This window comes from Hyperolius riggenbachi, chromosome 5 (genome assembly GCF_040937935.1).
Source record: "Hyperolius riggenbachi isolate aHypRig1 chromosome 5, aHypRig1.pri, whole genome shotgun sequence".
NCBI classification, from domain to species: Eukaryota; Metazoa; Chordata; class Amphibia; order Anura; family Hyperoliidae; genus Hyperolius; species Hyperolius riggenbachi.
In genome coordinates this window covers 276,474,224-276,494,551 of record NC_090650.1, presented here as the reverse complement: position 1 = coordinate 276,494,551, position 20,328 = coordinate 276,474,224, and the positions used below count along the sequence as shown (strand labels likewise).

The window sequence follows — 20,328 nt, the reverse complement described above, 5'->3', positions numbered from 1 at the left end:
TTCTAGATGTTTTGCTCACCTTTAATCGTTTCTTCTACAACCTCCACCACTCGGTCAATTTGTTGCACCTGTAAATGAAGAAAGTGATCTATATTAATTCTGAAATATTCATCCACCAAACTGCAATTACAAAAATGGAGTGTATACTAAAACATACACATGGCACATTTTGACTTAAAGTTACTTTTATTCAACCAGCAAGTAATTTTTTGAGGGGAAATGACATAGGTATCTCCCAAAAGATAATAAGACTATGTACAAGAGGCATTATTATATAAAATAAAAAATTCTCAGCTTTTATTTACATTTAAAGGGAAGGTTCAAGCAAAAATAAAAAAATGAGTTTCACTTACCTGGGGCTTCTACCAGCCTCATGCAGCCATCCTGTGCCCTCGTAGTCACTCACTGCTGCTCCAGTCCCCTGCTGGCAGCTGGCCGACTTTGGAGGTCGGCGGGACGCAGTGCGTACATTTTTACGCATTCCCGCTAGTGCAGGAACATTAACACATACATTTTTACGCGTTAGTGGCTCAATGCGTAAAAATTTACGCATTGAACCAGTAACGCGTAAAAATGTATTGTTAAATTGGTTGTTAAACTCAGTTATAAATGCATAGTTGTATTCTTCACCTCCTTTCTCCTCATTTCTTTCCCTGTGTATTAGTTCTTCCCTATCCACCATTCTCACCCTTTGTATTTCTTCCTCCAAAAATCTTTCTTCATACCCCTTTTCCATGAATCTATTTTTCAAAACACCTGCTTGATCTTCATAATCCTCCAGACTGCTACAGTTTCTCCTCACCCTCATAAATTGTCCCCTAGGTACATTTCTTATCCATTTTGGGTGGTGTCCACTTCTGGTGGATATATAACCGTTTCTGTCAGTGACCTTAAAAACGTTTTGGTTTTAACCACATTATTCTCTACCATTATCTGAAGATTCGTTGCCTGTAGCGACTCTGATGAGTCGCTACAGGCAACGAAACTGGTAAAGCGCACGCGGCCAGCAGACGTGGAAACAGCACAGGGGGATACGTGAGGAGTCAGAGGGAGGCTAAACCAACCAGCGCAACCAAGCCGACCCGGCGGCCCACGATTGGGGTGGAGCCCATAAAAACTCTGTGCCTTAGACAACGGACACGTTTGTAAGTGTGCAATTCTTTTAAAATTAAAGTAGTTTTACAATTTTACGCTATGGGAGCTCTGGTTATGTTTTCTTGAGGTGTATTGATACTGCAGCAGAGTGACAACTGTGGAGGAGAATCCTTGAATGGCAGGGGGCGGCCAGATGACCCCATTGGTGCTGGAGACCCATCTAATAGAGGGTCACTTGTATGCTGTGAGTTCCCACTGCGTGGGGTGTGGTGGAGGTGATTTACCGCAAGAACTGGTCACTGCAACCTGGAGGTCATTTAGGAAGAACTCCACACTATCTGATGTGTAGGATTGTCTTGCATGAGAAATAGAGACACTAGATTTGCAGTGTCTAAGTGCGCAGCTATTGGATGAACATTGAGACTTATTCGTATGTAGAGCAGCGTACCACCAGTGAATCCCCGTGTATTGTATTATCAGCGCAGTTTTTTAAGCATTTGTATAATCCCTGCACTACCACCGGAGGCAGTGCAGAGAGTATAGATGGGAACTCCAGTGCGTGGAACCATAAGGAGGTGAGTCTGTGTGCACTGCCTGTTTTCCTCCCCGCTCTGTAATAGTGCTGGGAGGAGAGGGGATACCGAAGGGCATGCAGGGGGGGAGGGGGAGAGAAAGATGCAGCAGGAATGCTGACATGGCACACTGCAGGAGGGGGGCCAAGGACAGTGTCAGGGGACATCTTCTGCCCTCCCCGTTCCTGCGCCCAAGCAGCTGGCAGTGACGAGAGTGACAGATTTCAGCCAATCAAGGCTGAATTTGCATGTGACGTCACTTCTCTTGCAACTGCTACTCTGCGTACCATTTTACTTATAGAACAGCTACTTATAGAGAATCGATCTTATGCCTAATAGTTACTCTTGAAATATGATCTATGCTGTGCTCACAAGGGTTTACAAAGCAAGCTAGATATGATTGTGCAGCTTCTAGTACAGTACAGAGCTCAGTGGGGAGAAGGGCTGGCAAAGCGTACACCATTTCAGGCAGAGGAGAGGAAAAAAAAGTGTAAGGGAAGAAATTACATCAGGATTTGACTCAGAGGCAGTAAATATGGAACATGCATGGAACAGTTTTTGCTTTATTTACTATATAAAACTCACTGAAATCAATATGTGGACAGCACAATACATAGGTTATGTAAATAGAACAAGTACCGTATTTATCTACTTCTGGATGTTGTTTTCTAATGGAATAGTATGGCTGCCCCCACTACTTCAAAGTTGGGATAAAGTGTGGACTGGCTGTTTACTTCGGTTTTGCCTAAGCTGCATGCAGCACTGTCATTTCCAAAGTACCTTCCTTTTTTTTCCATCAAAAAGCTTCAGCTATTTAAAATGAAAATAATAAAAATCTGCTTAGCTTAGGACTGTCAAGCTTTTCAAGCCAGTGACAATTAGATCTGCTGTGCTCCTTGAGATAAGTGGATGCCCTGCATGATCCCACTGTAGTTCACAGCACTAAAGTAAGGCACCGCACCAGAGAATGGCCGTCACAAACAGCTCACAAGTTGAAAGTTTTCTCCCTCTCGCTCAAGCAATCAGAATTATATTCCCTTCCATTTGGTACTGAGGTTGGTTTGCTTCTGGAAAACCTCACTTGCATCAATTTTAATTAAACAGCTTTCTTCTCCCAAAAGTGTGTGCGGCCCTGCGTTCATTTTTTACTCCTCTGCTCTGTAATTTGAGGTTTAAGTCACCAGCAGAGCACAGAAAATGTATTACTGCATATGAATGCCATGAAAACAGATGGCTGAATAACATGATTCACTGCAGCATTAATGCAAACTTATTCTCATGACCATGTGAGGGTCACAGTGAAAGCTTTATTCTTTTCTCTTTTTTATTCCATGGTTAGCTACTAGACCGTTTACCCAAAATGTGAGTTTTATAAAAACAATGTTACCAAAATGAAAAAAAAAAATTTAATAGGTTTCCTGCAAATGTTTTACACTATCATTTAATATGTAACATCAAGTGCGGTTTTCATGTAACTGCACAAATATAAACCCACTTTGCAGTAATCTTTTCAAAAACAGAAGAGGATGTACGTGCGAAATCCAAGAGGTTATAAAAGCATAAAAAAAAATGCAATAGCATACAAAGAAAAGGCTATAAATGTTTTGTATTTATGCATTCAGACTGTGCCTCACTTTTTGAAGAATAAATGTACGTTGCAGTGCCGATTATTCCTGCTCCTTCTTCCATGTATGTACTTCCCTTGGATCAGAGCACGCAAGTTACAACACTGTGGGTGAGGTGTGTTCTACCTGCCTAATCCCCTTCCATGCGGACTACATACTGCTGTAGGGCCAGCTGCCTTTCTACCTGTTTCTACCAGTACTCTTACCCTGAAGTTAGAGCATGCAGCATGTCCGTACGTGTAATCCAGGATTGCTACATCAATTCAGGATCAAAAGACAATGATTCGGATAGCGGCATTGATTTGGAAGGGGCAGCAGTAGCTAATGGCAGAAGTGATGCTAAAAGCTTTTTCGAAAATCTAGCATTGTTTGCTAAATCCAGAAAACGGTGGGTGCTAGAATTGTAGAGACGAATCTCGAGAGACTGAATGACAAGGAGGTAAAACTATCCTGGACTGTAACCACCCTGCAGCAATATAAAGACGATCAGATCATAGCAAGATGTTTCAGGAGATACGCAAAGCCATCCAAGTACCAAAACGACGATGAATTGGTCAAAAAGTAGAAACCAGCGCACATGGAATATGCAACTAGGCTGTAAAATTTTGTTCTGGAACGTTCCCAACAAGAACACGTCAAGGTGTTTGAGGAGCTCAGTACAATTAAGTTCCAGCATTAAGGTCTTGCTGACCATATACAATATTTGAAAATGCTTAAGAGAATCGATTATAAGCGAAACATCGTCCAAGGCACTATTAAAGAATGCAAGCTGCGAACTAGAGCCATGTCTACATAGATTGTTACTAATTACCACTTAAGTGTCAACGTCTGACTATGTTCCTGTTGCTTTCCTGTTCCCTCCCCCATACCCCCTCCCGTCTCCCCCATCTCCTTCCCTCTCCTTTTTTCCCTCCTCCCCTACCCCACATACCTCCCTTCCTTCCTTCCTTCCCTTCCCTCACTCTTGCGAATGTAGCCATCTGATGGTATAAACAGTTGGGTTACACTAATCTGGGTCATTTACCTCCCCTCCCCAGCCCCTCCAGATACACAAAACCAAATCATCATTTTAAACCAGTCTTTTTCCACCCAGTCCCCACCTTTGCCACTTTTGACTAATATGGTGTATTGCTTTAAATATCACATAATTTTGCATTTACATACTTATATAGATTGTTCTACCTATGCACAATCCGCACTTTTCTATGTGCAACATGCATAACATGCAGTCACTGTAGCACACTATGCCACTAATGGCCCATACTCACGGGCTACATAAGTGGCCTGTCGCCAGCACACGTGAGCGGTGTGCGCGACAGGCCGGCGACAGCTCGTCGCCAGCTCCCTCCGCGTAGACACGCGGAAGAGGGATCAGCTGTGCAACGGAAGCTGTCGCCGAGGTTCCTCCCCCTCACCGGAAGCGGCGTCTATTTTCAATTATGTTGCTGTCGCTAGTCCGCATACTCACGCGGACTAGCGACAGTTGCGGCGGAGTTTCGGCAGCAACTGTCGCCAGGCGATTGCCCGCGTCAATCGCCCGGCGACATCAGCGACGAGCGACGGTTCGGGGTGCGTGCCCGTGCAATGCCTCATACTCACGGGCGACCTGTCGCCGCAACACGCGCGTGCCGCGTGTTGCGGCGACAATTGTAGCCCGTGAGTATGGGCCATTAGAGTGGCGTCTACTGCTCCAGTTCCTGCTTTAATTCAAATGCAATATATATATATATATATATATATATATATATATATATATATATATATATATATATATATATATATATATATATTTTTATAAAAAAAAATTCTCCCCCTCACCAGTCATATTTTATTTGGCCACTAGAGGGCAGCTATCTCCCCCCCCCCCCCCCCCCCCCAATTGGCATCCAATAGCATTTTGCAGCCACCTAATAACTTTGGTCTGCAAGGGTTGTCATAAGAGGGAGGTGAGGCTACTACCAGGAAGTCTTGGTGGAACACATATGCATTCCACTGTGCTATTTGCTGCTCTTAAAGGAAGTAGGCGGATTTTGCCAGCGTGGACACGCCAAATGCTGTCCTTAGAGCCCATTTTAACCTGGATAGTGGGAGTTTGCCCTCCAGCCTCCGTAGAAGCGCGATACAGCGTGAAACGGCCGTCAGGCGAGCAGTGCCCAGCACCCACCGCCACACCTCTGAGCACTTGTATGTCCATGTATGCTGCACTACTGTTTTGTATTTCTGCATTCGGCCTGTGCCTCACTTTTTGAAGAATAAATGTACGTTGCAGTGCCGATCATTCCTGCTCCTTCTTCTTCCTAATAGAATTTTAATGCAAAAATAGCTGGTGGAAAAGCCCCAGGTGAGGGCAGGGTAGTCTGACCTCCCTCCGCACCGCTGTTCGCGCTGCTCCCTCTTCCTGGCTGCTTCCTGCCCAATTTTACCTTACAGATTGTACATACAATTGAAATTGTATCATATATGAGCACACCAACTAATCTTAAACATGTATTGCATTGACAGTGGATTCACCTCTCTAGTGGATGAGACGTGTATTGTCGAGTGATTTGTAACACCAGGTAATGACCCAATAAATAAAGGGCCATTAACTGGCAAGTGGAAGAAGCAAATAAGAAAAGTAATATCAAACTCATAGGACATTACCACAAAGTACAGTAGGCAACAAATCAGCATGACAGCCAGACAGATGTCATTTTAAAACATAATTTGTAACAGTAACTTACAGTTTATCTTACTCACAGGTTATCTTACTCACAGAGCCACAAACCTATCTGCACCTGATAAACAGTGACACACTCTCTCTCAGCTTTCAGCAGAGGTATCTGTCAACAAAAATACATGCTTCAACATGACATATTGAAGAAATGTTACAGGACAAGTTATATACTTCCAGAATATAAAAGGTAGAAAACCGAGAGCCCAATATAGTGTAGCTTGTATTGGAGGAGTGTGAATGATAATGATGAAACGTAAGTATTGTACTTACAAACCAGGGTTACCTCCAAGGCAACCACTGAAAAGGCAGGTGGGGAGACCAAGCCTGTCCCCACTCAGGATTAAGATGTCGCTCTCTGTGGATAGAGGAAAAAAAAAAGAGGGTGTACCACCCTTCCACCAAGGGTGGATTCTTGATGTGTTGAGCTGTACAGAGGCGCCAGTAGGATAAAAGTCACTAAAACGTTTAAAACTTTCGGGATGCGGTGGTGGACCAGCCAACCCAAAACAGACACAGGTACTGCCGATTCAAGTAATAAATTTATTTATATACTCCAAAGACAAGTTGCAACGCGTTTCACGGGCAAAATCCCGCTTCCTCAGGCAACAAACAACAGGAGTGATACACAGCACGGAGTCCAAAATACGCTTGGCACCTCAGTCACAGAGGTGCCAAGCGTATTTTGGACTCCGTGCTGTGTATCACTCCTGTTGTTTATTGCCTGAGGAAGCGGGATTTTGCCCGTGGAACGTGTTGCAACTTGTCTTTGGAGTATATAAATAAATTATTTATTACTTGAATCGACAGTACCTGTGTCTGTTTTGGGTTGGCTGGTCCACCACCGCATCCTGAACGTTTTAGTGACTTTTATCCTACTGGCGCCTCTGCACAGCTCTACACATACTTCCAGAATAGATTGTGTGGAAAAATTCAAAGTATGGTGCAACAACCTGTTGCCGGTGTACCTGCATTGTGTACATGTAATAAAGGCTCCCAGAAAAAAAAGATTGCAGGGAGTTGCCGCTAGTAGAATATTGATACATTTACTGATATTCTACTACTTACTTCCAATATTTACTATGACCTAACCTAGCCCCACACTCACATTATTTATAGTTGGGTCTGCTTCTCTTCGCACCCTGCACCTTCCGGGTCCTATCACCGCCCCCTTCCCTGCACTTCTCTTCCTTTGAGGCCCATGTAATCCACCTGTACCAACCTCTCCCAGCCATCATTGCGGTCCTATATCACCCCCCATCTGCTCCAACTTCACTCTTCCTGGACAACCTGGCCTCCTGGCTCCCCCACATCCTGTCATTTGACCTCCCCACCATCATACTCGGGGATTTCAACTTACCTATCGATGAGCCTATCTCCACTGCTGCCAAGCAGCTACTCTCCCTCACCAAATCCCTTGGTCTCTCTCAGCACACAAATTCCACCACCCACCGCGCTGGTCATACTCTTGACCTCATATTCTCAAAGGCCACCTCCCTCAGCAACCTGTACATCGCACCTTTCCCTATCTCTGACCATCACCTCCTCACCTTCACCATCTCCCCACCAACAACTTCTCTCCCCACCCCTCAGCCTGGTCGATGGCAGAGAGACCTACGTAATCTCAGCCCAAATGTCCTAGCAAGTCTCCTTCTCTCCCTCTCCTCCCACCTACTTACCCTAACATGCCCCAATGAAGCAGCTGCACATTATAACTTTGCCCTCTCATCTGCTTTAGATCAAGCTGCCCCCTCAATCTTCCGCCCTATCAAGCCCCCCAACCCCCAACCCTGGCACAACACCCACACACGTAACCTCAGGAAAGAAACTCGAGCAGCCGAACGGAAATGGAGGAAATCACATCTCAATTCTGACTTCCTAGATTACAAGGCCAAACTGTTACTCTTCCACACTGCCCTCTCTGAGGCTAAACAAAGGTACTTTGCTGCACTGATTGGAACCCAAGCTTCCAACCCTCGACAGCTTTTTGCTACCTTCAATTCCCTCCTCAACCCCACTCCTCCCCCTCCCAGCTCCTCCCTCTCAGCCAATGACTTTGCCAACCACTTCACCACTAAAATTGCAACAATACGCAATGAAATTTCCCTCCTCCATCCCTCCCTTCCCAACGCCTCTCAGGTTGTCCCCTTGCCTTCCCTCCCATCTGCTCCCCTGTCTCATCCACCCCTCGCCTCTTTTGCTCCTGCCACCATTGATGATGTCAGCCTGCTGCTAGTGGCTTCCCCCCCCCCCCCCCACATCCTCTCCCTGTGATCCGGTACCCGCGAATACTCTTCGTCCCCACTTCCCTGACCTGGCCCCAGTCCTAACCTCCTTGTTCAATCTCTCCCTTTCCACAGGCATCTTCCCCAAAGCATTCAAAAGGGCCACTGTACTTCCCCTGCTGAAAAAACCCTCACTCGACCCATCCCTACCCTCAAACTACCGCCCAATCTCCCTCCTTCCCTATGCGTCTAAACTCCTCGAACGCCTAGTCCACCAGCGCATTAACCAATACATCAACACCAATACCCTACTTGACCCCCTACAGTCTGGATTCCGACCTGCACACTCAACTGAAACAGCCCTCGCCAAGGTGGTCAACGACCTTACCCTTGCCAGGGCCAAAGGCAGTTATTCCATCATGCTCCTCCTTGACCTCTCTGCAGCATTTGACACTGTTGACCACTCCCTCCTCCTCCAATCACTACAGTCCATGGGTATCCATGGTCTTGCCTTGGCCTGGATCTCCTCCTACCTATCCAATCGCTCCTTCACCACTTCCTTCAATAGCTCCTCCTCAACCCCTGCCCCCCTCTCAGTTGGGGTCCCCCAGGGCTCTGTTCTAGGCCCCCTTCTTTCCTCCATATACACTTCCTCAATTGGCAAGCTTATCTCCTCCCTGGGCTTCAATTACCACCTTTATGCAGATGACACTCAGATTTACCTCCATACCCCCGATCTCTCATCCACCACCATAAACAAGGTCTCATCGTGTCTCTCAGCAATTTCCTCCTGGATGTCAGCTAGGTTCCTAAAGCTTAACCTAGACAAAACTGAGCTCCTGATCTTTCCACCCCATGCTGCTGCACCCATCCCAGATTTCCACCTCACAATCGACAACACAACCATTCTCCCTACCTCCCAGACCCGCTGCCTGGGTGTCACCTTGGACTCTGACCTCTCCTTCATCCCACACATCCAAAACATCACCAGAGCCTGCAATTTCCACCTCCGTAATATCTCCAAGATCCGCCCCTTCTTAACCCCGGACACGAACAAACTGCTCATCCATGCCCTCATCATCTCCCATCTTGATTACTGTAACTCCCTCCTTTCTGGCCTCCCCCTGAAACGCACTGCCCCCCTTCAATCAGTGATGAACGCGGCTGCAAGACTCATCCATTCTTCGCACCGCTCTGCATCCACATCTCCCCTTTGTGAATCCCTGCACTGGCTCCCTATCCGTTTCAGGATAAGTTTCAAGATTCTATGCCTGGCGTATAAATCTGTGCACAAAACCTGCCCTACCTACATCTCGGAGCTTGTTCACAAGTATACACCAGGTCGCCCCCTCCGTTCCTCCAACGACCTTCGCCTCACCACCCCACGCATTTCACACTCCCATGCCCGCCTGCAGGATTTCTCAAGAGCTGCCCCCACCCTCTGGAATGCCCTTCCACCACCCATCAGACTTGCTCCCTCTTTCAACACATTCAAGCAAGCCCTCAAAACCCACCTCTTTATGATGGCCTACCCACCTCCTACCACACAGTAACTCTCTAAGGAATATTTAACAGCGCCCCCTAGTGTTTCCACCCCTCCCTTTAGATTGTAAGCCTCTGGCAGGGTCCTCCACTCCCTAGTGTAATCTACATGATAGTGTGCTCCTGTCCTATGACGGCCTGTACTTGTATTACTGGGCCTACCTAACCAGCCCATATTGCATGATCATGTATTTTGTACAATTTGTATGTATAACTTTGTTCTATGTGTATAACCCTATGTATGTCATCCTTGTATCATTGTATATATTTATTGTCCAGCGCTGCGTAATATGTTGGCGCTTTATAAATACAATAAATAATAATAATAATAAAAAGTTGCAATTTCTGGGCACCCAAAATTCTATCCATTGCCCTTAATCATCACTCAACTCTTAACACTAAAAAGAACCCTGCTGCAAACCTGCGGTTATAAATAGTGGGTGCTAAACAAAGATTACTTCCATGTGCCCAAAATTCCCTCTATTGCCATATTTCATTGGGTGCCCAAATATCTCCCTATTGTTGCTAATCGTGGCTTTCATCACTTTTATTCCTGATTCACCCGCAACATGTTCCAGTGTAAACTATGGGCATGGTGCTTGGCATGCTCATAGAGCACACAATATAGATACTGGAAACATACTCAATTACTCAACCCGCAGGGCAATCCAAGTTGCTTGGACACTGGAGATGCTTTCAGCTTTACTTAACCACTTCCCGACCGCCGTATTGACAAATGGCGGCTGGGAAGTGGACCCCGCAAGGACCGCCGTATAGACAAATGGCAGCGGTCCATGTAGGGGCATGGGCGGAGCGATCGCGTCATCCGTGACGCGATCCTCCGCCGGGGTTCGGAAGCCTGGCATTTTGCCTCTGCTCGCCGGCCACTAAGCAGCGCCGGCGAGCGGAGGAATCCGTAATTCTGGCCAATTAGGATGTATAAGGCACTTTGTTAGGTAAACAAAGTGCCTTATACGTGCTTCCTCCTCGCCTCGTGGTCTCATTGTTGAAGACACCACCAGCGAAGAGGAAGCATTGAGTAAGTTTCACTGCACACAGCTTTTTTTTGTATCTAGCCCCCCTGATCTCCCACCCCAGGCCTCATACCCCCCCCTGATCACCCCAGCAGACCCCTGCCCAGCACCCTTGCAAAACCCCCACCCCCCCACCTGCCACTAACTAGCGACGCTATCCCCTGCGTTAGGTCCCTAACTGCCTCCTAGTCACCCCTGATCCCCCCCTACCTTTAGATCACCCCCAGACCCCATCCCAGACTACCCCCTTGTATACTGTATACATCTGTATACAGCTACCTTACCCCCTGATCCCCCTCTGATCACCTGTCTATCACCTGTCCATCACCCCTCAGCACCCCCACCCATCAGAGCAGACCCTAACTGCCCCGCGGGGGTAACCGATCACCTGCCCAGGCCCTCGATTGCCCTCATACCCCCCTCCTGATTACATCCCCTGCTCTTTGTTTACATCTGTCTTCCCCAGCAATCACTAACTGATCTGCGATCAGTAACCCCCGTGTCTGCCTCTCATCAGATCAGGACTCAGTCTGCCCCGTGCGGGCTCCTGATCAACCCCACACCCCTTCAAATCGCCCTCAGAACCCCCCCTAATCACCGTCCAAGTGCATTGTATTTGACTGTGCTGTTATTGTATCGATTGTGCTGCGCTTGTATTCGATTGTGCTGCAATTGTATTTGATTGTCCCGTGATCTGCTTCGATTGTCCCGTGATTGTTTGATTGCCTCTGAGACCCCACTTCCCACCAACCCCCACCCCCACCCCCCATCACCTTCCGAGTGCATCAGATTTGATTGTGCTGCGCTTGTATTCGATTGTGCTGTGATTGTATTTGATTGTCCCGTGATCTGCTTCGATTGTCCCGTGATTGTTTGCCTCTGAGACCCCACTTCCCACCAACCCCCACCCCACCACCACCCCCCATCACCTTCCGAGTGCATCAGATTTGATTGTGCTGCGCTTGTATTCGATTGTGCTGCGATTGTATTTGATTGTCCCGTGATCGGCTTTGATTGTCCCGTGATTGGTTGATTGCCTCTGAGACCCCACTTCCCGCCACACCCAACCCCCCCATCCCCCCCCACCACACCCATACTCAACCCCCCCCCCACCACACCCAACCCCACCCTCCCCCCCACCACACCCAACCCCACCCTCCCCCCACCACACCCAACCCCACCCTCCCCCCCACCACCTCCAACCACCACCTTCCGAGTGCATCAGATTTGCTTGTGCTGTGATTGGAGTCGATTGTGTTGTAATTGTATTTGATTGTCCTGTGATTGTTTGATTGCCTCTGAGACCCCACTTCCCACCAACTCCAATACCTCTCAAATACTCCCTTTTTGTTAGGTAGGTGCTCTTTTTTTCTGGGTAGTCTCGGAGGAAAACCCCATAAATTTAGCAATCCACAATGGCAAGAAGGGGGCTTTCCGATGACGAGGTATACAGGTACATGGACCAGTCGGATGAGTTCTTTTGGGAAGAATCATCCGTCTAATCTTCCGGGTCCGAATTTGAACCTGTAAAAAGCAGTGGTTCCCTGACCGAAAGTGATGACGAGGCTTTGGTCCCGGCTAGAGCCAGGCGTACCAGACCCCATGTTGTTAGACCGCAGGTGGCGCAGGATCCGCCTCAAGGGCAGCAGGGTGGTGCTAGCGCTGATAGTTTTCTTGGTGAGGCAGGCACCAGCAGCGCAGCATCTCCTGGACTTGGTACCAGTACTTCTGTAGACCCTGGCGAAGTGGTGAGCGTCAGCATGGAAGTTGAAACTGGTACGGTGGCAAGTGCAGTAGTACCCCCGTCGCAGCCACCAAGAAGAAGACGGGCCCGTAGTACCCATAGACTCCCAGAGGTGCTGGCACAGCCAGATTGGCAATCCTCTGATTCCGCCGCACCCGTTGTGCCCCGTTTCATCGCCCAGTCTGGAGTCCAGGTGGCGACAGCTCATCTAGGAACGGCCCTAGACTTTTTGCAGCACCCAGGTTCTCTTGGACTTAATTGTGGTTGAGACCAACCGTAAAGCCACACAATTCATCACCGAGCACCCGGAGAGCATGTATGCCCAGCCTTTCGGGTGGAAACCAGTCCAAGTTTCCGACATTAAAATCTTTTTGGCCCTTATCCTTCACTTGGGACTAATGAAACAGAATGTATTGCGGTCGTATTGGTCTACGAACCCAGTACATCATGTTCCCTTGTACCCTGCTGCCAGGTCTAGGACACGATTTGAGTCCATCCTGCGCTTCCTACACTTCAACGACGACGAAACCTGTCATGAAAGGGGAGACCCTGCTTATGACCGGCTCCACAAAATTCGGCCCCTCATAGACCACCTGTCATCAACATTTGCAGATGCTTATATCCCTGAACAGAACATCTGCGTAGACGAGTCCCTCTTACGCTTTACCGGGCGCCTTGGCATCAAATAGTACATCCCAAGCAAGCGCGCCCGGTATGGGGTGAAACTGTATAAGCTCTGTGAAAGGGCCACAGGCTATACATGTTGTTTTAGGGTCTATGAGGGAAAAGACTCAAAATTGGAGCCGGTCGGATGCCCTGACTACCTGGGGAGCAGTGGAAAGGTTGTGTGGGACTTGGTGTCACCCTTGTTCCAGAAGGGGTACCATCTTTTTGTGGACAATTATTACACAAGTGTGGCCCTCTTTCAGCACTTAAAGTTAGAAGGAATCCGATGCTGTGGCACTGCGCGGCCTAGTCGCCAGGGCTTCCCCCAACGGCTCGTTACCACCAGACTTGAACGGGGGCAGAGGGCCGCCTTGCGTACTGAAGACCTGCTCGCGGTGAAATGGAGGGACAAGAGGGACGTTTACTTTCTGTCCACCATTCACACAGACACGACAGTCCAAATTCAATGGGCAACTAAGGTCATTGAAAAGCCCCTTGTCGTCCACGAATATAATGTCAACATGGGAGGGGTGGACTTCAATGACCAGAGGTTAGCGCCCTATTTAATTACCCGGAAAACAAGACGCTGGTATAAGAAAGTGTCTTTTTATCTGATTCAATTGGCAGTTTACAACAGCTTTGTTCTCTACAGTAAGGCTGGGAGAACTGGATCTTTCCTCCAATTTCAGGAACAGATCACTCTGGACATCCTGTATCCAGGAGGTGCCAGTGCCCCCCCCCCCCCAGATGCAACTAGCCGACTGCATGGTAGGCATTACGCCTATCAGATTCCGTGTGCCCCAGGTCAACGCATCCGAAGAAAACGTTGTCGTGTCTGCAGCAGGACTGGAAGAAGGAATGACACCAGTTTTTATTGTCCCCGCTGTCCTGACCAGCCTGGGCTATGCGTAGGGGAGTGCTTTGAGAGGTACCACGAGCAGGTACACTATTAGAACCTAGGGAACTCCAGACATAGGAGTAGGCACACACTCAGTGGTCTTTCGCACATTGTCCCAGGTGGAGGAGAGGTGAGCTTGAAAACCAAAAAAACGGGTAAGCATAAAAGTCGGAAGAAGGATCGGTTTCCATGCTTGATATTGCTGATCTGTCCTGAGTTGGCGATATAAGACGGCATGTTTGAATTTCCCTTGAGTGTGGACACCCCCGGTTTATATGTGATTTGGGCCTATGATGATGCTTTAATGCCACACAGAGTCATCTCTATTGGCAGGCATATTGCTGTATCCTACAGGCATAATGCTGTATACTAAAGTTCTGAGGCCCAGTCACATAAGTTGGTGGCTCACCCTGAGTGCAGGGTGGCACGGGGTGTCTCTCTCCTGAGGTTATCACTGCCATTGATGTGGAGGAAGATCTGCCATTGATGTGGAGCAAGGTATGTTTGCCGTTCATTTTTCCTTTCAGCCCAGAGTGCATTACTTGTATACCCAATATAAGGAGTATAGCAGAAACTCCTAATACTGGCCATACATGTAATGATTGCAGAGACCCTAAAATGCCAGGACAGACTCCTCAAATGACCCCATTTTGGAAAGAGGACACCCTAAAGTATTGTATTATGTGAGGTGCATGGTGAGTTCATAAAAGATTTTAGTTTTTGTCACAAGTTAGCAGAATTTTTTTTTTATTTTTTTTTAACAAAGTGTCATTTTCCGTTAACTTGTGACAAAAAATAAAATTTTCAAAGACCTCACCATTCCCCTCATGGAATACCTTGCTGTGTATTCTTTCCAAAATGGGGTCATTTGTGGGGTTTGTTAACTGTCCTGGCAAGTGGGTGGGGTGCTAAATTGTGAGCACCCCTGTAAAGCCTAAAGGTACTCATTGGACTCTGGGCCCCTTAGCACAGTTAGGGTGCAAAAAAGTGCCACACATGTGGTATCGCCGTACTCGGGAGAAGTAGTACAATGTGTTTTGGGGTGTATTTTTACACATACCCATGCTGGGTGGGAGAAATACCGCTGTAAATGGACAATTGTGTGTAAAAAAATCAAAAGTGTCATTTACAGAGGTATTTCTCCCACCCAGCATGGGTATGTGTAAAAATACACCCCAAAACACATTATACTACTTCTCCCGAGTACGGCAATACCACATGTGTGGGACTTTTTTGCACCCTAACTGCGCTAAGGGGCCCAAAGTCCAATGAGTACCTTTAGGATTTCACAGGTCATTTTGAGAAATTTCGTTTCAAGACTACTCCTCACGGTTTAGGGCCCCTAAAATGCCAGGACAGTATAGGAACCCCACAAATGACTCCATCTTAGAAAGAAGACACCCCAAGGTATTCCGTTAGTAGTATGGAGAGTTCATAGAAGATTTTATTTTTGTCACAAGTTAGCGGAAATTGATTTTAATTGTGTTTTTTCACAAAGTGTCATTTTCCGCTAACTTGTGACAAAAAATAAAATCTTCTATGAACTCACCATACTCCTAACGGAATACCTTGGGGTGTCTTCTTTCTAAAATGGGGTCATTTGTGGTGTTCCTATACTGTCCTGGCATTTTAGGGGCCCTAAACCGTGAGGCGTAGTCTTGAAACGAAATTTCTCAAAATGACCTGTGAAATCCTAAAGGTACTCATTGGACTTTGGGCCCCTTAGCGCAGTTAGGGTGCAAAAAAGTGCAACACATGTGGTATTGCCGTACTCGGGAGAAGTAGTATAATGTGTTTTGGGGTGTATTTTTACACATACCCATGCTGGGTGGGAGAAATATCGCTGTAAATGACAATTTGTTAATTTTTTTTACACACGATTGTCCATTTACAGAGATCTTTCTCCCACTCAGCATGGGTATGTGTAAAAATACACCCCAAAACACATTATACTACTTCTCCTGAGTACGGCAATACCACATGTGTGGCACTTTTTTGCAGCCTAACTGCGCTAAGGGGTCCAAAGTCCAATGAGCACCTTTAGGCTTTACAGGAGTGCTTACAATTTAGCACCCCCCAAAATGTCAGGACAGTAAACACACCCCACAAATGACCCCATTTTGGAAAGTAGACACTTCAAGGTATTCAAAGAGGGGCATGGTGAGTCCGTGGCAGATTTCATTTTTTTTTTGTCGCAAGTTAGAAGAAATGGAAACTTTTTTTGTCACAAAGTGTCATTTTCCGCTTACTTGTGACAAAAAATAATATCTTCTATGAACTCACTATGCCTCTCAGTGAATACTTTGGGATGTCTTCTTTCCAAAATGGGGTCATTTGGGGGTGTTTATACTATCCTGGAATTCTAGCCCCTCATGAAACATGACAGGGGGTCAGAAAAGTCATAGATGCTTGAAAATGGGAAAATTCACTTTTTGCACCATAGTTTGTAAACGCTATAACTTTTACCCAAACCAATAAATAGACACTGAATGGGGTTTTTTTTTAATCAAAAACATGTTTGTCCACATTTTTCGCGCTGCATGTATACAGAAATTTTACTTTATTTGAAAAATGTCAGCACAAAATTCATGTCTTTTTTGATGAATATAATAAAAAGTAAAAATCGCAGGAGCAATCAAATAGCACCAAAAGAAAGCTTTATTAGTGACAAGAAAAGGAGCCAAAATTAATTTAGGTGGTAGGTTGTATGAGCGAGCAATAAACCGTGAAAGCTGCAGTGGTCTGAATGGAAAAAAAGTGGCCGGTCCTTAAGGGGTGTAAAGCCCACGGTCCTCAAGTGGTTAAAAAGAGAAACTTTACTGAATAAGGCCTCTTGCACTCTACATGCAATTCCAATTTGTGTTGTACAATCCGATTTTTGATTCTGATTAACCTCCTGAGAGTTACTCCGCTCAGGAGCTTTTGCAGCCTCAGAGTCCCCAGTATAAATCTAATAGATTTAATGCTTCCACAAGGTTTAGCTAGCACTAGGCTAGCTGGTACAGGTTAAAGTGTTGGGCATACCGCTCAGGAGGTTTAAAAAAAAAGTATGTCATTCTGCTATTTTTTAGAATCGATGAGCAAGAGGCTTCAAACTTAATAAAACTGCTTATTTTTTGCAATATTCATTTATAAATTATTTAGTCAGTGTTTGCCCATAATAAAAAGTTACCTCACCCAGAATTACAATCCTAAATTGATCAGTGGTGCCGGCATCTTTACTGCTGGCAAGTTTAATCACCCCGTCCTCAAACAAAGTAATTTCAGTTGATCAACCAGAATGCTCTGGGGCAGAAGACTTTGTTTCATCATTCTTAGGCTAATCATCACGGGGAGAGCAGAGCTACATACCAATACCGTATACAGTAATATATACATATATGCCCAAACCATAAAAATTTACATAAAAATGGGCAATTTTTAATTGCTCTGCTAGGAGTCATTACAGGTGCTCTTTAACGATTTTAGCCGCCCGGATGTGATCCTCACGTCCAGGCGGCTGCACTGCTGCAGAGGCGGGCTTTGGTGCGCCCCCGTGCTGTCCCCTGGTAGCCCTGGGATCAATGAACGGGAACATGGTTCCCGTTCACCGATCTAAGTTGCCAGCAGAAAAAACGACGGTTTCTAATCAGAGACCACGGGTAAGCAAGAAGCACAAGGGAAAAAAACTCAAGGTGGCCATCTTGTGGCCAGACAGTAAAACTACATCTACATACATTTTTTTATGCCAATTTACACATATTATAACATTAAAATTAACTGTATTTCCCAAGACCAAAAAATTACCCAAATAAAATGTATAATGAAAGAAAAATACAATTAAAACAAAAAAAAAACAACAAATAGTTACCTAAGGGTCTGAACTTTTTAAATATGCATTAGAAGGGGTTATACTATGAACATTTTTAAATTATAAGCTTGTAAATAGTGATGGACGCAAAACTGAAAAAAATGCACCTTTATTTCCAAATAAAATATTGGCGCCATACATTGTGATGGGGACAAAATTTAAATGGTGTAATAACCGAGACAAACGGGCAAATAAAATACATAGGTTTTATTTATGGTAGCATGTATTATTTTAAAGCTATAATAGCTGAAAACTGGGAAATAATGATTTTTTTTCAATTTTTTCTTAATATTCCTGTTAAAATGCATTTATAAAAAAATAATTCTTAGCAAAATGTACCACCCAAAGAAAGCCTAATTAGTGGCGGAAAAAACAAGATATAGATCAATAAATTGTGATAAGAAGTGATAAAGTTATTAGCGAATGAATGGGAGGTGAAAATTGCTCTGATGCATAAGGTAAAAAATCCCTGCGGGCTGAAATGGTTAAGATGTTAACCACTTGAGGACCGCCCCCAGCCGATGGGCGGCGGCAAAGTCCGGGCCCAAACGACCGCAATACGCCCATTGGCGGGGGCGGCTGCGGGAGTGGCTATGCGGCGATCGCGTCATTCGTGACGCGATCAGCCGCCGGGGACTGGCTCCGCCCACCGCTCGTAGTAACCCGCCGGCCGTTCGGAAGCGCCGGCGGGTTACTACCACCCGGATCGCCACTGCACATATGTATAATAGGCTTTGTAATGTATACAAAGCCTATTATACTGGCTGCCTCCTGCCCTGGTGGTCCCAGTGTCCGAGGGACCACCAGGGCAGGCTGCAGCCACCCTAGTCTGCACCCAAGCACACTGATTTCCCCCCCCCTGCCCCCTGATCGCCCACAGCACCCCTCAGACCCCCCCCCTGCCCACCCCCCAGACCACTGTTTGCACCCAGTCACCCCCCTAATCACCCATCAATCACTCCCTGTCACTATCTGTCAACGCTATTTTTTTTTTATCCCCCCCCCCTGCCCACTGCCCCCTCCTGATCACCCCCCACCCCTCAGATTCTCCCCAGACCCCCCCCCCCAGACCCCCCCCCCCGTGTACTATATGCATCTATCCCCCCTGATCACCTGTCAATCACCTGTCAATCACCTGTCAATCACCCGTCAATCACCCCCTGTCACTGCCACCCATCAATCAGCCCCTAACCTGCCCCTTGCGGGCAATCAGATCACCCCCCCACACCAATAGATCGCCCGCAGATCCGACATCAGATCACCTCCCAAATCCATTGTTTACATCTATTCTCTCCTCTAAACACCCACTAATTACCCATCAATCACCCATCAATCACCCCCTATCACCACCTGTCACTGTTACCCATCAGATTAGACCCTAATCTACCCCTTGCGGGCACCCAATCACCCGCCCACACGCTCAGATTGCCCTCAGACCCCCCCTTATCAATTCGCCAGTGCAATATTTACATCTGTTATTCCCTGTAATAACCCACTGATCACCTGTCAATCACCTATCAATCACCCCCTGTCACTGCCACCCATCAATCACCCCCTGTCACTGCCACCCATCAATCAGCCCCTAACCTGCCCCTTGCGGGCAATCTGATCACCCACCCACACCAATAGATCGCCCGCAGATCCGACATCAGATCACCTCCCAAGTGCAGTGTATACATCTCTTCTCTCCTCTAAACACCCACTAATTACCCATCAATCACCCCCTATCACCACCTGTCACTGTTACCCATCAGATTAGACCCTAATCTGCCCCTTGCGGGCACCCAATCACCCGCCCACACGCTCAGATTGCCCTCAGACCCCCCCTTATCAATTCGCCAGTGCAATATTTACATCTGTTATTCCCTGTAATAACCCACTGATCACCTGTCAATCACCTATCAATCACCCCCTGTCACTGCCACCCATCAATCACCCCCTGTCACTGCCACCCATCAATCACCCCCTGTCACTGCCACCCATCAATCAGCCCCTAACCTGCCCCTTGCGGGCAATCTGATCACCCACCCACACCAATAGATCGCCCGCAGATCCGACATCAGATCACCTCCCAAGTGCAGTGTTTACATCTCTTCTCTCCTCTAAACACCCACTAATTACCCATCAATCACCCCCTATCACCACCTGTCACGGTTACCCATCAGATTAGACCCTAATCTGCCCCTTGCGGGCACCCAATCACCCGCCCACACCTCAGAACGTCCTCAGACCCCAGCCCTGATCACCTCGCTAGTGCATTGCTTGCATCTATTTCCCCCCTCTAATCACACCTTGAGAAACCCATCAATCACCTCCTGTCACCCCCTAGCACACCTACCCATCAGATCAGGCCCTAATTTGCCC

At 46.9% G+C, this 20,328-nt stretch overlaps 1 protein-coding gene across 3 annotated transcripts in view; it reads right to left on the bottom strand.

Moving 5' to 3' along the window:
- CDKAL1 (CDK5 regulatory subunit associated protein 1 like 1) overlaps positions 1–20,328 on the bottom strand; it is a 1,042,481-nt gene that overhangs the window by 824,909 nt on the left and 197,244 nt on the right. For all 3 annotated transcript variants that reach the window (XM_068236967.1, XM_068236968.1, XM_068236969.1), the window contains exon 6: positions 20–68. In XM_068236967.1, coding sequence (XP_068093068.1) covers positions 20–68 — 49 coding nt within the window. The remainder of the gene's footprint in view (positions 1–19; positions 69–20,328) is intronic.